Source organism: Pempheris klunzingeri, chromosome 3 (genome assembly GCF_042242105.1).
Source record: "Pempheris klunzingeri isolate RE-2024b chromosome 3, fPemKlu1.hap1, whole genome shotgun sequence".
Classification (NCBI taxonomy): Eukaryota; Metazoa; Chordata; class Actinopteri; order Acropomatiformes; family Pempheridae; genus Pempheris; species Pempheris klunzingeri.
In genome coordinates this window covers 6,880,368-6,896,442 of record NC_092014.1, presented here as the reverse complement: position 1 = coordinate 6,896,442, position 16,075 = coordinate 6,880,368, and the positions used below count along the sequence as shown (strand labels likewise).

The 16,075-nt window shown below is 39.8% G+C and overlaps 1 protein-coding gene across 1 annotated transcript in view; it reads left to right on the top strand.

Moving 5' to 3' along the window:
- LOC139225692 (protein sidekick-1-like) overlaps positions 1–16,075 on the top strand; it is a 213,790-nt gene that overhangs the window by 78,044 nt on the left and 119,671 nt on the right. The window contains exons 3-4 of the mRNA XM_070856523.1: positions 2,333–2,439; positions 3,324–3,471. Of these exons, the coding sequence (XP_070712624.1) occupies positions 2,333–2,439; positions 3,324–3,471 (255 nt within the window). The remainder of the gene's footprint in view (positions 1–2,332; positions 2,440–3,323; positions 3,472–16,075) is intronic.

Here is a 16,075-nt window from a genome sequence, read left to right as displayed (position 1 = left end):
GCAGTGAGCATGAGGGTGTGTGTGTGTGTGTGTGTGTGTGTGTGTGTGTGTGTTTGTGTATGTATAGCTCTGAGAACAAGTTTTGGTTTTAAGCCGTCGTTGTGAGGACATTCCTGCATTGTGAAGACAATTTGCCAGGTCAAAGTGCTGTTTGAGACTTGGCTTTAATGTTAAGGTTAGAATTAGATTGGAAGGTTAGGGTTAGTTGTTCAGATATGATGGTTTAGGGGAAAGTGTGTGTTTGTGTGTGTGAGCATGTGACCATCTGGAACTGCAGACTTTACTTTTACAGTTAGTTTAATGTAGACAGGTAGCTCAGGTTGGCCATTTAACGAAGGGTGGATGACTTGATCCTCAGCTCCTTCTGTCCATGTCGAAGTGTTAGTGAGCGAGACATTAAACCCCAATTAGTTCTGATTGTTAAGCAGGTGTCTTGTGTGCTTGCTGCCATTGATGTGTGTGTGTGTATGTGTGTGTGTGTGTGTGTTCCTGTACTTGCAACATTGTGTGGACCAAACACAGATTTTACCTGCAAAGTGAGGACGTTTTTGGGAACTGAGGACATTTTGGCTCGACTCGACAACTTCAGAGGGCTGTTTTAAGGCTGAGACTTGGTTTTTAGATTAATGTTAGAATTGGGTTCAGGTTAAGATTAGAGTAAGATGGAGAATGCATTATGTCAGTGAGTGTCCACACAAAGTTGGAAGTATGTGTGTGTCTGTGTATGTGAAAATGGGGGGACACATTGTAAAGAAATCTAGATAAAAGTATAATTTAAATGCATTTCATTTTAACATTAAGAATAATATGAATCATTATAACACAAAATCACAAACTGTATGCTTTTCCACACACTGTTTAGCATATAGTCTGATTTATTTTCATTTACCTCTTATTCTGTTTAATGTACTGGACAGTGAGGAATTCAGATGAGTATCGCTATGAATAAAAATGATTCACACCAATGGAAACTCACTTTTTATACATAGTGAGTTGAATAAAATCATAACTAGACAAGTAAGACTTACGAAAACAGACTGAAGTATCATTTTCTTTGTTTTTAGAAACTCCGTCGAAAAGGGTACTCAGTCATTTTCAAAACTGCATATCACTTTTGGCCCACAAACAAAGTTATCTTTCACAAACAATGCTTTTTAAAGCCAACCCTTGTTGTTCATTAAATGCTGCCTAATTGCTGGTAAATATATAGCAGCCTGCTCCACCGGCTTACTTATTCATTACAAACACAACACATTGGTGAAAATTAAGAGAATGCCTTTTGTTTCTTGGGAAATAGACAGCGACTCATTGGATACTGAAACCGTATCTCCATGTTTATACTAGTCCTTTTGTCCTTAGTCCTTAGTCTGTTCAGATTAATGCTACAGGGAAAGTTTGGGCAACTTGTCTGTAAAACTGATCTTAAATTTTCACAGGGCTGAGACTGTGTCAGAGACATTTTCTGAAAAATTATTATATTGATTGAGACCTGTCAACATTAAACTTTGTGTTTAGTGAGGAAAATAAAGGAAAGCTGGCTGGCATTTCAAAGAACAGTGACAGCCCCACCACATGCGCCTATTAAAAAACGTAATGGAACACAGACAGAGAGAGATGCAGAGCTAGGAAGCGTCCAATGTCGAGATCTGTTTCAGGATAAGAGCTGCTGTGTAATGTGTCATTCCTGATTCAAATGGAATTGCGTGTGTGAGCCTTTGATGTAAGCTTGTGTGTATTAGTGTGTGAGTGTGGTTGCGTAGGTTTGTATGTGTTGGCAGCATACACTGACAGCCTGGGAGTTAAATACTTGGCTGTCCTGGTATTCATAATGAGCCCCAAAGCGATGTCCAGTTTTACCATGTCTATCCGGTTTGTGTGTAATATGTGTGTGTGTGTGTGTGTCTGTGCATGTGTGTATATGTATTTGTGTGTGTGTCCAGCATGGCACCAACCTAGATCCTATGCCAAGCTTCCCATTAGTGAAGCACAGTCCATTAAAACCCCATTAACAACCCCTCTCAGAAAAAAACATGCACGCAGTCAAAAACATTCTCATGCACGGGGCGCTACAGACACATACACACACATACTGTATTTGCACCACTCCGCCTTCCCGTCTGCTATTGGGGAACTTTGACAACCTTAGGTCCAATCCATTCTCAGATCAAGGTCATGAAAGAGAATTACGCACGAGTGCATACATATGGACAAACAGACGTCCACCTCATTTCCCTTCTGTCTCACGTTCTCCAAATATAACACTCCTCTTAATGGTGTCTGTTTACGAGTCTGAGAGAAAGCACAAGCTATCTTTGTTTCCGTCCATCTTCAGGCTGTCTCTCCCGTCTCTGAAGAGGACTGATGCTGGCCTGTATCAGTGCATGGTGAGGAACAGGATGGGAGCAGTCATACACCGGAGAACAGACGTGCAGGTGGCCTGTGAGTACACAAGTGTTCACATCATTATACCAACGGCAATGTTTGAATGACTGAAGATGTTGTTTTTGAGCGAAAAATCTGAACTGAAATTTTGTAGCCAAAAATAGTGTTGAAAATGTATTGTTAATATTTTATTAATACTGAAAGGAAGGGGGAAAAGACTTTGTCTCTTTGTCTCTCTCTGAATATGCAATTTAATTTCAGTTGGACTGTAATATTTTAAAGTAATATGTGTAAAGCATTTTACCACTAAAATATCATACAATCAACCCAAAAAGTGAACACGAATTTAATATTTTAAAACTAATGGCTCTATCACACGGGCATTTAAACCAGTGGATTCGCTGTTGGGGGTAAAGTAGATTCTCCCTCGTGTAAATTTGCACTGATGACCAATCACAAGCCAGTGCTGACCCTTTGAGGGATGCAGCACCACAGGTAGAGTAAGCTGTTGTAGCTGTGGTTCAAAGATGTGGTGACGTAACTAGCTTGCTTGCTGACTCTTGGAGCTTTCACCCTCTTCAATACATCTGTTTAATGACTGAAATCAGTAAACGGACCAGTACAGAGGAAACAGAAAGTAGCTTGGCCTGACTGACTAGTGTTAACATGTTCCAGTGTTGCTAGCATGCTACTGGTAAGCCAGCTACTGTATTTCACTAACTAGCCCTGCGAGTTTAGTCACAACAACACAAAGCTTTTAGAACTACATATTTCGTGATGACACAGGAATGATTTTTTTTTGTGCTACTTTCTGGTATGACTAGGCATTAACGCTTTTATCAGCAGTCGTGATTCTAATTGCTTTGCATTTATACTCTTTCTGACTAAATGTAATTTAATACATTGGCAGTGGTACCCTTCAAACCTCTCTCCTCTTCCAGTTATGGGGAACTTCTCCGCTGAGGAGCAGAGGAAGACGGTGACTCAGGGTCGAGCAGCCGTCATCAGCCAACCTCCCCTCGCTTCTTACCCCCGACCCCTTGTCACATGGTACAAAGACGGACACAAGATAATTCCCAACAACCGAATGTAAGTGTCTTGTTGTTGTCTTGTCAAGATGAGAATTTTGCAGATCCTATCCCTCAGTGGTTTATTAATTAGTGTGCTCAAGAGGCAAAGAAAAATTCTTTTTAATGCTTGCACACCATTTCTTATGAATAATAAGCCATTTAGATAACTGACCTTTTTCATTAGACATCTGTACAATAGACTTGAGACATTATCATGAGAAGATAAAATGGATTTTTCAATGAATCAAATCTTTCTCACTTGTCTAATCTACAAGGTCGTTAAGCACTTTTAGGTACATAGGAGATGTTCTTTTATATTAATTGTGCAGCAGAGATATGAGGGTCACTTGATGTGTTGTGTAAGCTGTATTTCACGGTCTTTTGTTTAATACTGTTTTCTGGCACCTTTTGAAATGCCTGTAATTTGAATATTATTCCGCAGCTATTGCAGCTATCCTGTCAGTGTCGTTATTTTGAAAAATGTTCACACAGTATATTAATAATGTAATTATTCCCACAAAGTAGGGAAGCGTAGGTTTGTTGTGAAAGTAACGTAATAGATTGAGGCAGCTTTTAAAATTATTTTAGAACATGTACCTGTTTGAATCTACTCATCAGTGAAAGCAGATGCTGAGAGACAAACCTTCAGTGATTTTATTAGGCTGCTCTCATACTCTGAGATAACTAACTCCCCATTAAGAGCACTAACTGCCCCCCTGTGTGTTATTGAGGAAAATTGTCAGTGGCCTTGCTGTACATGTAGACAGCATCTTTTGTTTTCTTTTTTTCCTCCTTTAATGATAGTCGCCACCTCAAAAATGCCTTTGCAAAAGCTTTGTGAAGTTATATTACATAAGCAAGGTTTTTTTACGAGTATTATTTTTGTCATTGGTTCACATCAAGTTTGACTTTTTAATTTGAATGGAAATGGCTCTCCTGCGCATAATGACAGTGGACTGCAATTATTTTGCTGGTCAAGACACTGCCTGCATTGAAAGTGTTTACTGTCAATGTCAGAGCATTACCACTATGGTGCTCTCACCCCTCCTTAGTGTCACACATGACAAATACGAATACCACCACCAGCACCGCTGGCAATTAAAAACAAAATTAAAACTAAAACTAGAATAAATTCTCCAAGGGCTACAAATGTGCATCACTTAATTTAATGACCACTTATCCATATCAAAGTCGAGCTGACAGCAGCGCATAAAGAGCAGCCCAGACGCCCTTTGTTCCCACAAACCTCATACCCATCCTTTTGTAACATTCTCAAGTGGTCCTAGAGCCACTAATAAGTCCAAGTACAAGTCCAGCTTCAAAGCCCCGCTACAGAGGCTGTAGACTGTAGAACAGAAGTAGTCAGTAAGACGTACAGTCACATTCAGAGGTGGGGTAAGAAGCCAGCTGTCATAGAGTGCAGAAAGACAGCATAATTATTTAAATATGGGGATAAAGGTGCACACTTTGAGTCTTCTCTGGAAGGCCCATGGTGTTGGAACATCTGACAAGCACTTCAATTTAAGTATTAGTGATTCTTACTAGAGTAAGTAAATATATATTATTATTTTTCACATGTATTATTCATCTGCTCCAAATTAAAATAGGAACTGAAAGCTAACCAGAGACTGTAGATCCATGTTCATATGAGCACAAAGAACAAACTACCTCAAGGACTGTATGTGTGATCTGTTCTGGAAGATCCCCATTCAGGACCAGGTGTGAAAATAACAGAAGCCACACAGATGAGGTGTCACATAAGCACAGCAAAAGAGCAAAGCATGTATAGTTAGTAGAAAAAGCATGAAATGAAGATGATGAATGTCGAGGTGAAGCTGAGGTGGCTGCAGAGATTGCAGATCAAGCGCTGCTGTAACAGTTGCTGCAGTAGGTTAGCATGCATTTAAAACACAATATGATTTGACAGCGAGCAATTGGCTGTCACAGTTTGGCAGGTGTACTCAGCTGAGCAGTCAGCTTTGGCCTCATGACACAGATGACACTGTGGGCCGTTTTGGAGTCAGTATATGCTGCTAATGTAGCTACACTGGCTCCATTTCTCTTTGCCCTTTATCTTGATTAAGTGTAGGAAAAAAAAGTGATAAACATCCTGCCTGAAAAATGCACAGTTCATGCATTTTATTATCAAGATTACCCATTAAATTCAGGGTTTTCCTCAGTTATTTAATGCAGGCGCAGTTGGTTTCTACTGAATACCTGACTGCCTCCACGAAAGTCATAAGAAATTAACACATTTTTTATGAAATACAATGTTAGTGACATTCTGGGAATATAAAACAGAGGTAGTATTTCACACAGCAAGGGCCGCACACTTAATGTAGGAGGCAGTTTATTTAGACCATATACCAATTTTATGCAGAGAGAGGAAGACATGTCGCTTGAAATAATTTGATATAAATCATTTGCCTTTGCATTTAATTTATCGGGTGTCTAGAACACTCTGTCCCCTCTTCAAATGAGTGAGAGAAAGAGCCAGAAACTGAGAAAGATAGATTCAGCAGTCAGGATTTCACATGATTTCTTTCAGCACACCTGTAACAAACAGCTGGCACAGCTGTACTTCAGACCATTTCACTATGTTTTTGCTGAAACCTTTAACGGTTAAACACTAGCTCACTTTTTCAAACTACATTTACTTGAGTGCACTGGTTAGTCACTGTACGCTGAAGCTAACACTAATCTGGCTGCCGTCCATGCAGCTAGCTAGTTATCTTAAAACCAGTTAGTTTCCGGAGCACATAAAAGTATATGTGTGTATGGCTGATTCAGTGAGCTACCAAACAAAAGTGGCAGTGGGTTTGATGTGGGCTGGTCTGAAAATGTCTTAAATTCTAATTCACAAATCTAAAATCCTTAGTTATAATTTGTCTTTGATGTGAATTCATTATGTACTTGCATTTTATCTGATTCATGTTGAAAAGGGAACAGTGTCTGGACTTAGTGGTTTTGAGGACCACTCTATTGAGTAATCAACCAGTAACATCCTTGTAATCTTATTTTTGAGGACTTCATTTTAGTTTCTTTTTAGTCTGTTGTGGTTTTCCATTTTTTTTAGTGTTTTATAGTTACTGATTCTTTTAATTAGACTGGACTGTTTTTGGTCGATGAACCCACAACTTAATGAGTAGTTCATTAGTGATTACTTAATGAATCTTGAGCAAAAAATCTATTCAAAAAGTACAAAATGCAGACTGCACAGCGGGTCCAGTGTGCCTTTTAAGTCTAAAACATATCCACACTGGCTTAATGACCAAATTAAGTAGACCTAAAAATGGCAGTATGATATTATTTTATTATTTGATATTATTTGATTTCAATATCTAATTATGTGTAATGTCTACAGCCGAGGACACGGGGATCAGTGATGTCAGCAGTTTGTCTGATCGATGTGCAACTTTGGAGTGGAGAGTTGGTCTAAACTGTAAGGCTTTTGCACCAGGACCTCTATCCATGACAACAAGATAAATATGGCAGCATGTTCTGGTTCTTCAATATGTGGTTATGTGATACATCTTGTGATACAGAAATAATGTGAGTGATATTGTTAGATAGATGAAATGAAACATAAACATATGCAGAAACACATCATTCTCGGAATTTTATGATTTTTAACCATGTTTTTCCGCTCCTGCTCTTCAAAAACATCCACACCTGTAATATGACTAGAAGAGGTGAATCTCGCTTCATCATTCTGCATCAGCATTAATATAATCATGATAAGAAAACTTTTATCTCCGCATTGAGAGATGAAATATTCTGATTCGCTTGTACCCCACATACACACTGTGATGAAGAGTCATGCATAACACTTCCTTTGAAACCTCATAGAAAAGACTAATTTGCACCTTTCTTCACAGCTCCCCTCTTGTCTCTACAAGACATGTCCTCCTCTCCCTTTCCCCCTCTCACCTCCCTGCTCCCTGTCTCACTCCTACTTTTATTCCTCTAAATTATTCCTTATACTGCTTTGTTCTCTCCGCTGGCTCTCCTCTCACTCTCCGTCTCTTTTACAGTAATTATCATGCTATAGGACACACTGTTAAAGAACCCATAAACTTCTGCTCCTGAATAAACTGCTTAACTGCTGCGGTGGACGCACACAAACACACTCACACACAATCTGTCTCTCCAGACCAATCTCAGTTGCGTCTACCTGGCTTGAACGTCTCTGTGTGCGCCCATGCGTGTCAGAGCGAGTGCACTGAATATTTGCGCGGCTCTGTGTGTGTGTGTATGTGTGTGTGTGTGACGGTGTGTGTATGTGCATGTGTTTGTGTGCGAGGTTACGCTGGCTGATCCTGCGGTCCGGTGAGACAGGGCCAGATGGTGCCTGGCGGTTGGCTGTCTTCGTGGTGACCGAGCTGATGATGTTGTTTATGAAGTTTATTGATCCGATATGCATCACTCCCAGAGTCCCCAGCCCCATCTCACTGTCTGTCTTTCTGCCTCTCCCAACGCTCTCAATTTATGTCCGTGCGCCTGCCGCTAACCCCACTCTGCATACCCAAGTAACCCAATACACACTCACACACACACACACACACACACACACACACACAATCTCTCTCCTCCTGTATGTCTACTCTCTCTCTTATCCACACACATACACACACACATCGTGTCTGTGTATGACCAGTCCCAAACTCCCCAGCCCTTAAAGTACTGGCCAGAAAAGAACTTACAAGCTGTCACTTCCCACACACTCTGCTCTAATCTAATGGAGCCCTCACTCCCTGCCCCCTCCGTCTCCGTGCTGCTCTGCCATCACTCTGATTTGCCACCCCTCTCCTTCGTCCCACAAAATGTTTTTCTTCCCTTCATCCGCCCAATTTCGCATTGGCTCTGAACTTCAGACATACTGCATTTGTTTTCCTCTCCGCTGTCCAGCAGCAGTCAAAGCAAGTTTGGGACAGTGCTGCCACCTCAGAGGCCGACACTGTTGTAAATTTTAGCTGTGACCTGCAGCCCAGGTCGAGAAGAGTGAGCTGCTGCTTTTAATTAGCTCTGAGACCTGTGGCAGATGGACATGAAATTATTCTCATAGCCAGCAGCTTCAAGAGGACAGCCAGGATGAGGAGAATTAGAAGTCTCCTTTCTTCTTCCATCAGGGATGCAGGGAGTCCAGATTGATCAAATACAGGCAGTGATCTATGCAGAGGCATGACAGGACAGACAGTGAATATTTCACTTTCTTGCTGCGGGGGAGTCAAGTGGTGCGGAGAGCGCTGATGTCACAGGTGGTCAATGTTAGGACAGGGCTTTATGGGAAAAAATCTCCCCGTAGACTAGCCTAAGTAGCCATATGCTGTGGAGGTGTGTGTGTGTGGATTTGTGTACGTGTGTCTCGACATTCATTCGTTTTCATTTGTCAAACACCACTTTAACAGAGGGAGTGATTCATTATTTTGCCGCTTTCCATCACACACACACACAGCAGAAGTCTGAACAGAAGGAACATTCTCGCTGTCTGAACTTTGCAAGCAGATGTTATGTGTGTTTTTGTGCGCACATATACATGTGTGTGTGTGTGTATATTAGACAGACCGCAAGATCAAGAGAAAAAGAGCATCATTTGGAGGGAGACTCAAAGGATGTGTAAGCTTAGATCACACCACATGTTGAAAATATAACCGACAATTTTAAAGTTCTTCCGTCCACAGTGGCATCGCTGAGGTTCATAATGACTCAGTTTCTCACGGCAGCCAAAGGGGAGGATCAAAGTGACTGAGAGAGAGGTGAAGAACATGGGGGGAAAAAGTTACAGGAAATGAATATGGAGTAAAGAGTTTAAGCTCATCTGAATCCATTGTGTCTGGAACTTAATCTCTGGAGCCACCAGAAGCTTAAATACTGTATGTGACTTTCTTCTCAATGATATGATTTAGTTACTTTTGGGATTACAAAAACATCCCAGACATGTAGGATTTAAAACATATGGCTGTACTAAGAAGAGCCATATGTCAACGTTTTCTCCACTCACTCATGTATTGTATTCCACAATCCTGTGCTTCTGTGTCTTTGTGAAGGCTTTCACTTCATTTTACTGCATAAACTAATGTACTGAGTATCCTGGTCCATTATCTACATCCTGGTTTTGATCATATTCAGTGTGCATGTTTACATGGACGTTGAGTAACTTGGTTTAGACGACATCGTTTGTCTGTGTTTTCCAAAACCGTTACAAATTACTGTTGAAAAACAGATCCATTTCATGACATGACAACTCCATAGTTAAGGTTTCATTAGTTTTAGGCACAAAAGCACTTGTTTATGTTTAGGGAAAGATTGTGGTTTGGAATGAAATATGCACTTTGAACAGCAGCATCTCATTTTAAAGACCAATCTTACCATCATTATTACCACAGCCGTTGGCTTTATCACCCGAAGGTAAACATATGTCATTTTGGACCACTTGCTGAAATGATAAATGCTGTCGTTCTTCATGTGAGGACAGTCTCTGTGATGCATTAATGTGTTCACAGCGTTCCTGTTAAGGGTACAACAGGTACAATGTGTGGAAGTTGAATCCAAATCAAAGCCAAAGCCAGATCAGATCTTTACAGCAAATTACCAAACTTGTTTTCCATAAATGCACATAAATGCACTTATTTCACATGAGCAATGGTCTTACACTCTGTATTTATACGAAATAAACCAAGTTTAACTCGCATTAGATTCACCTCGATGCATCACTCTTAGAAGAGAGAAAACCAATGAATTAATTTAGTCTCAGTCAGGAGGTTGCTGCTAAGTTCTTGGCTTGTAAACAGTGTCTGTAATATTTCATACATAAATTCCACAGAGTTAAGTTGTTTATAAAATGAATGGTTTATTAAACTACTAAAGCAAACATATCTAATAACTACTAAACAGACACATATTTTATGAATAAATTAAACCTTCCATCCACTAGTAAGACCAACCATGAATCAGTGTACCGTAGACACGGATGAACAATGAATGAATGATTGAATGAGTGAAGCCATGAATACAGCAACATACAGAATTAGTAAGTGAGGACCACGATCTTAAAGACGTATTAACTTGTGGAAATACAGAAGACCACCAAGTGGAAAAACGTAACTTTGTGGAATTAACTTAGCACCATTAAGAGATATAGCAAGCCAAAGATATTATCCGAAGCAATTAGATATCATGACTACATTGCTGGGAGAGCCTATTTATGACTTCTTAATAATCTATAGCATCTACCCCCAATTACTGGCAAAGTTTCACTTGGTGATTCATAGAGTTGGAGGAAAGTAGCTCTTGAGCACCACTTTACTGGATAGACCTGTGTAAATTTACCCTTTTTGTTACATTATTTACTAAAAGGCTCCAAACATATTACGTCTTTTCTAGATTAAATATATGAATATGAACGGCTTTCTGTGGTTATTTGATCAAACAAAGCATGTTCAACCTAAACTACTACTACTAAACTTCACTACAAGGTATCAATGAATGCACATGTAACTCTGCATGGCAAAGTCAGTCCCTTTGTTCTGTTTCATGAGTTCACAGTGAACTTTTCAGCCTGGAATGTGGGAGCATTAGATTAATTGAGATCCAGTCCTGTCGTAAATTGGGCAAGTGTCACTGAACTTTCTATTTCTATTTCTATTCTCTTTGAGTCTTTGCAGGGCTGTTTCTTGACCCAAGGAGTCGAATAAACAAGAGGTTTAGGAGAAGTTCATCACCTCTCTGTAAAAACTGTTAACTTGTTCATCATTGTCCTTGTCATCACACTACTTAATATGTCCTGCATTAGACAAACCGCTTCGGTCTTGCAGGGCAATTATCTTGATAAACGGGCCAATCTTGTTTGACTTCTTGGCAAAAAGATGCCCATGTATGTCTTCATTTGCTTCGTAATTCCATCCCATATTCAATGCCTGTGGATTAATGCCATGCATGTCAACTTTTTAGAAAATATTAGATTCATAAAAAGAGTTTGGTCTGGTTTTCCATTTGGGACCCATGCTGCTGCCTTCTTTTAAGAATTGTAATTATGGTGTTTTAATTGACAGCTCAAATAAGGCTTGTCATGAGTAATTGTTGATACTACAGTTCGTTGAGTTTCAAATTGGTACAGAAATATCCATTGTATGCTAGCCAAAAAAATCCACCTGACCAAGAAGTTGTTAGAGTTAATTGCCTTTGTGGCAGTAAGGGATGTTGGCCAAAAGACACACCATTATAATGTATACTAATATGAAAATATGCATGTAGCATTTAGCAGTAGATTTATACATGTATTAATTTTATAGAAGGAAATAAAAGACAGAACATAAAGCAACAGGAATTCTATTTTGACGCTTGCCTGAACTTGATATTTTCCAATTTACCTCCCCCCCCTTTCCTCTTTGCTGTCTTCTTTTTTTTCCTCCTCTCTTTCCATTCCTTACCATAATTGAATTGCTCTTTGGTTGTCTGATGTGGAAGCAAATAACAGAATGAGAATTCTCTCATTCAACTGTAAACGCTTCCATTTCCACTTCGATGTCCTACCTTTTTCTACATTACAGTGGACATGTGTCTGTTGCTCTGTCTCTCTCTGTTGTTTGCTTCTTGTTCTCACCCTCTCTCTCGCTTTGTCCTTCTTTCTTGTCAGGTAGTATTAGGGATTGTTGATCTCACTTCAAAGGGAAAACGGTAATCCTGGTATTTGCTGTCGACCTTCAGCTCACTTTAGGTCTTTAAAGGGAAATGGTGAATTGATTTTTATATGTTTAAGATTGTAACAAATATGTGGAAATTGAATTGATTTGCTGATATGTCAGTGTTGATTAACTTTTTGGTTTGGCCAGGTGTTGTGAAAAAATAATTAATAACCAGCAGAACTAATTGGCCTAGTGGGCCTTTGGGTGCAGCAAAGTCTGCAGAGGCAGAGACATTTGTGATGAGAAATTTCCCATTCATAACAAATGAAAAGGAAAGATTCTGCTCTCAAATGATCAGAACAACAATGAGGATTCCGCTCAGACAACTGACCCCTTATTAAATACATACAACCTTCAATCTTAGTCATACTAAGGGAGAGCATGAGGTGGTGCAGGAAGATGTGACAGCAAATGGCATTGGCATCAAGGTATCAGCAGACAACAGTAAGAAATGAATGGTTATAATGGCCGTGCTGTACACTTGTGTGATTATGATTCACCGTAACTAGCAAAGTGGTAGTTAAATAGCAGATGATTGAGCCAGTGATTATGAAGCATGAATGAAGCAGTTGATGCCAATCAGCTAATGCTAGCACGACTTAAGTGCTCTGTCTGAACTAATGCTGTGTTCCATTAGTTTTAAATCACAGTTAGGTCCAGGCAGACAACAGCACTGTGTGAAAACACAGTCCTTCATCCATTTGAATGGGTTCTCTCTGTTGACGCAGCGGTTGTGCCAACGCAGAGGGCTCTGTTGAATCTGGTTCAACTTTTACCGCAATGCAATGTGATGTCATCTGGCAAGAGGCTGCATTAGCCCATTACACACATCTAAGTGCACATTCCTGGTGGAGTTCTTTTTTTTATCGTGGACACTATATTTGGTGTCTAAGCCATCACACTCATGGATCTGTTACTCAAATTGTATTCAATATTTGCATCTCAACAAGCATCCATAAACCTTTCACTGTTTCAATGCAGGGCTTAATGCCCACTTGTTATCATTTTTATTTTCACATTTTTTCCCGTTTCTGTCCAGTGTCTTGTCAATTACTGATTTCCCCTCCGCTTACCCAGCTGTTGGCTTTGAAAGTGCGTTGACAATTTGCCCATTTTGATACAGCTGGAGTCACAAGAAGTTTCTCTTTACCTCACAGCAAAGTGTTTCACCAGTGGAGCATGATGTGTGTGGAATTATCATAATGTGTAGAAAAAGTGTTGAATTGTTGACTGTCTGTGTGTTTACATACAGTGTATCCATTCACACACGCATAACATATTGAGTTGAGATTAATAATCGAAAGTTTAAATAATTGCCCAGGATTTGCTAACCTTTTTATCTACGTCTCTTTGTGTCTAATTTAGGTCCAGTAGCTCTCCTCATACATTTCAGCAGCTTGCAAAAGACTGGTTGTTACTAAAAATTGGCCAAAGGCGACTTATTCTACCACCACACTATTATACATGAATTTTGCAGTAAAGAAATCAGATGACTTGTTTAATTTTTAATGTTATCACTGTACTGCGTGGGGAGTTGGGGAGCGACACATGTGGCAAAGGGAGACAGGGAACAAGGGGTTGCTTTAATTGCATTGCATTTTCTGGTAATATTATTCATTGTCAAGGTGGAGTGGGATAGAATTGCATTATGAAGACAGCACTTTAGGGCCTGCTGTCGGACTATGAATATTCATTGCTTATTCTGCCAAAAGCAATTTGTTGTAGCTTTGTTTAAAACTGTTGATGTGTTTTCCAAGTCTGTAGGCTAGAAGTAGGCACACACGTATGCCACAAGGTAAAAACATTATGTTTTTAATAAATTACATTTTCTTTCCTATCTTGACTCAGAATTGGGTGGATATTTTAGAGTTGATAGCACCATTATTTTCAGACCCCAGCTCGCAGTCAGATGTATTTGTTGTTTGCTGAGATAACAGCCTCCATGTCTAGAGGATATATCAGGTGAGTTTGAGATTCCTCTCATCTGTCCTTAACTTATGTCCCTAACTTGTGCTGTCTTCTTGCAGTCACATTCCTCAAACAACGAAGGTAAAAAGAAAACTTTTTTTGAAAGCAGTAGAGACATTAACTCTGAGGCTGTACTTAATGACTTTCCCAAACGACAGAGGCTTGCACTGCCTCACACACTCAAGGGAGGGAGACAAGCAGCGGGAGGAGGAAGGGGGGTAGGAACAAAAAGCTGCCTAAACTGCAGGACTCCGACATAGATGATTGCTTTGCAGTTCCAAAATATGTCACTATTAAATACCATTATTATATTATCCTTTAAAATATTTGAGTTATCCTGAACTAATCATCATAGTTGTTTGCATTCCTGTTGCACTAAATGAATACTTTATGTACTGTAACATGCCCTATTAGGCCAGCGTTTGCATTCGCTAATACCCGTGGCCCTGGTATTAAAATGCCATCTGTATCTGGGTATCTGGATAAGCCAAAACATATGCTAATGCGAGGTGTAAACATATGCGGCACATATTACCATAAAAGTGTGGCTGTATTTACAATAGCTGGCATGTTGATCTCAGTCATCTACAGTAGACGTATGCTGTCCAGACTGTGTTCAGATTGGTGACAAAGTACCACTCAGGTTGTAGAACCATCATGACTGTTTGCCGTCCACTGAGCCTCACAGGGGCACTCGATCAGAGTACAGTAGAAGCATTCATGGTCGCTACAAACCTCTTTTTTGTGGCAAATGCTACCTGCCTGTCATTTCGTTTGCCTTCTGCTCGAAACGACCGGCTCGGCTCTGCTTCAAATGAAAAGTAAACACAGGCTGTCCTATTTCACGTCAAATGTCCACATTGCCACTATGTTTGTTTTCAGCCATGCTTGAGGTGTGGCTCTGGGATGATAGATCTCCACAGGTATCCGATAGATTGCCACGAGACTTTGTACAGATATTCATGGTCCTAAAATCATTAATCTTACAGACTTTGATGACTTTTACACTAGTGCCATCAGCAGGTCAAAGTTTTTACGTACGTTCTGTCATATATTTCAACAACTAGATGGACTGGAAGAAACTTTACATTAATGGTTTCCCATACAATTAACCCTAATGACTTTGGCGACTCCTGACCTTTCCTATTTGTGATTAAGATTGCAGTGTCTTAAAAACTGTTTGATGGATTGCCATGAAATGTTCTAAAAGATCAATTCTACTGCTTTTACTGATCCTCTGATAACCAGCAGTTTAGCATTTTGGTTAAGACTGAAATACATTGGCTAACTTTGAAATTGAAATTCTCATATTCATGTCCCCCACTGGGTGAATTGTTAAGGTTTGGTAATCCCTTCACTTTTAGCATCAATGTCAAGCCAAATTTTCAATATGTCCAATAGTAGGGGTGTCACGATTTCAATTCTAAATTGAAAATGAATCTGAACAACCTTTCGATTTCTATCATTAAAATCAAAAGCAGGATCGTCAACTCTCCTGCTATTTGTTTTTTCTCACCATCCCCACCGACATGTGCAAGATGACAGCATAGTTTACTAGTAGCCTGCAGTGCACTTTCGGAGACAGCATGGCCTCTGTCAGAGTCAGAGATGATGGAGAAACAACAGAAATGAAAGATCTGCCTTGGCTCTGGTAGTGGCCGATGGCTGCTCCACCTCTACAGGTTTTACGCTCCAACAGCTTCAATCCAGCAGCAAACTACATGGCTTCAAGTGCAGCACACCAGTGGGACGCTACTCCAGTGTTCCTGTAGCTTTGTTTAAAGTCTCAATTTATACTACAATTTATATACTACTCCTATAATGATAATATTTGTCATACATACATACGTGTGTGTGTGTATATGTATATGTATATTGTTATATATATTAACATCTGTTTTCAATTTTTTATTCATTTTTTGAAAAAAAAAATCGAATTGACTTATGACCTTAAAATCAAATCAGTAGTCA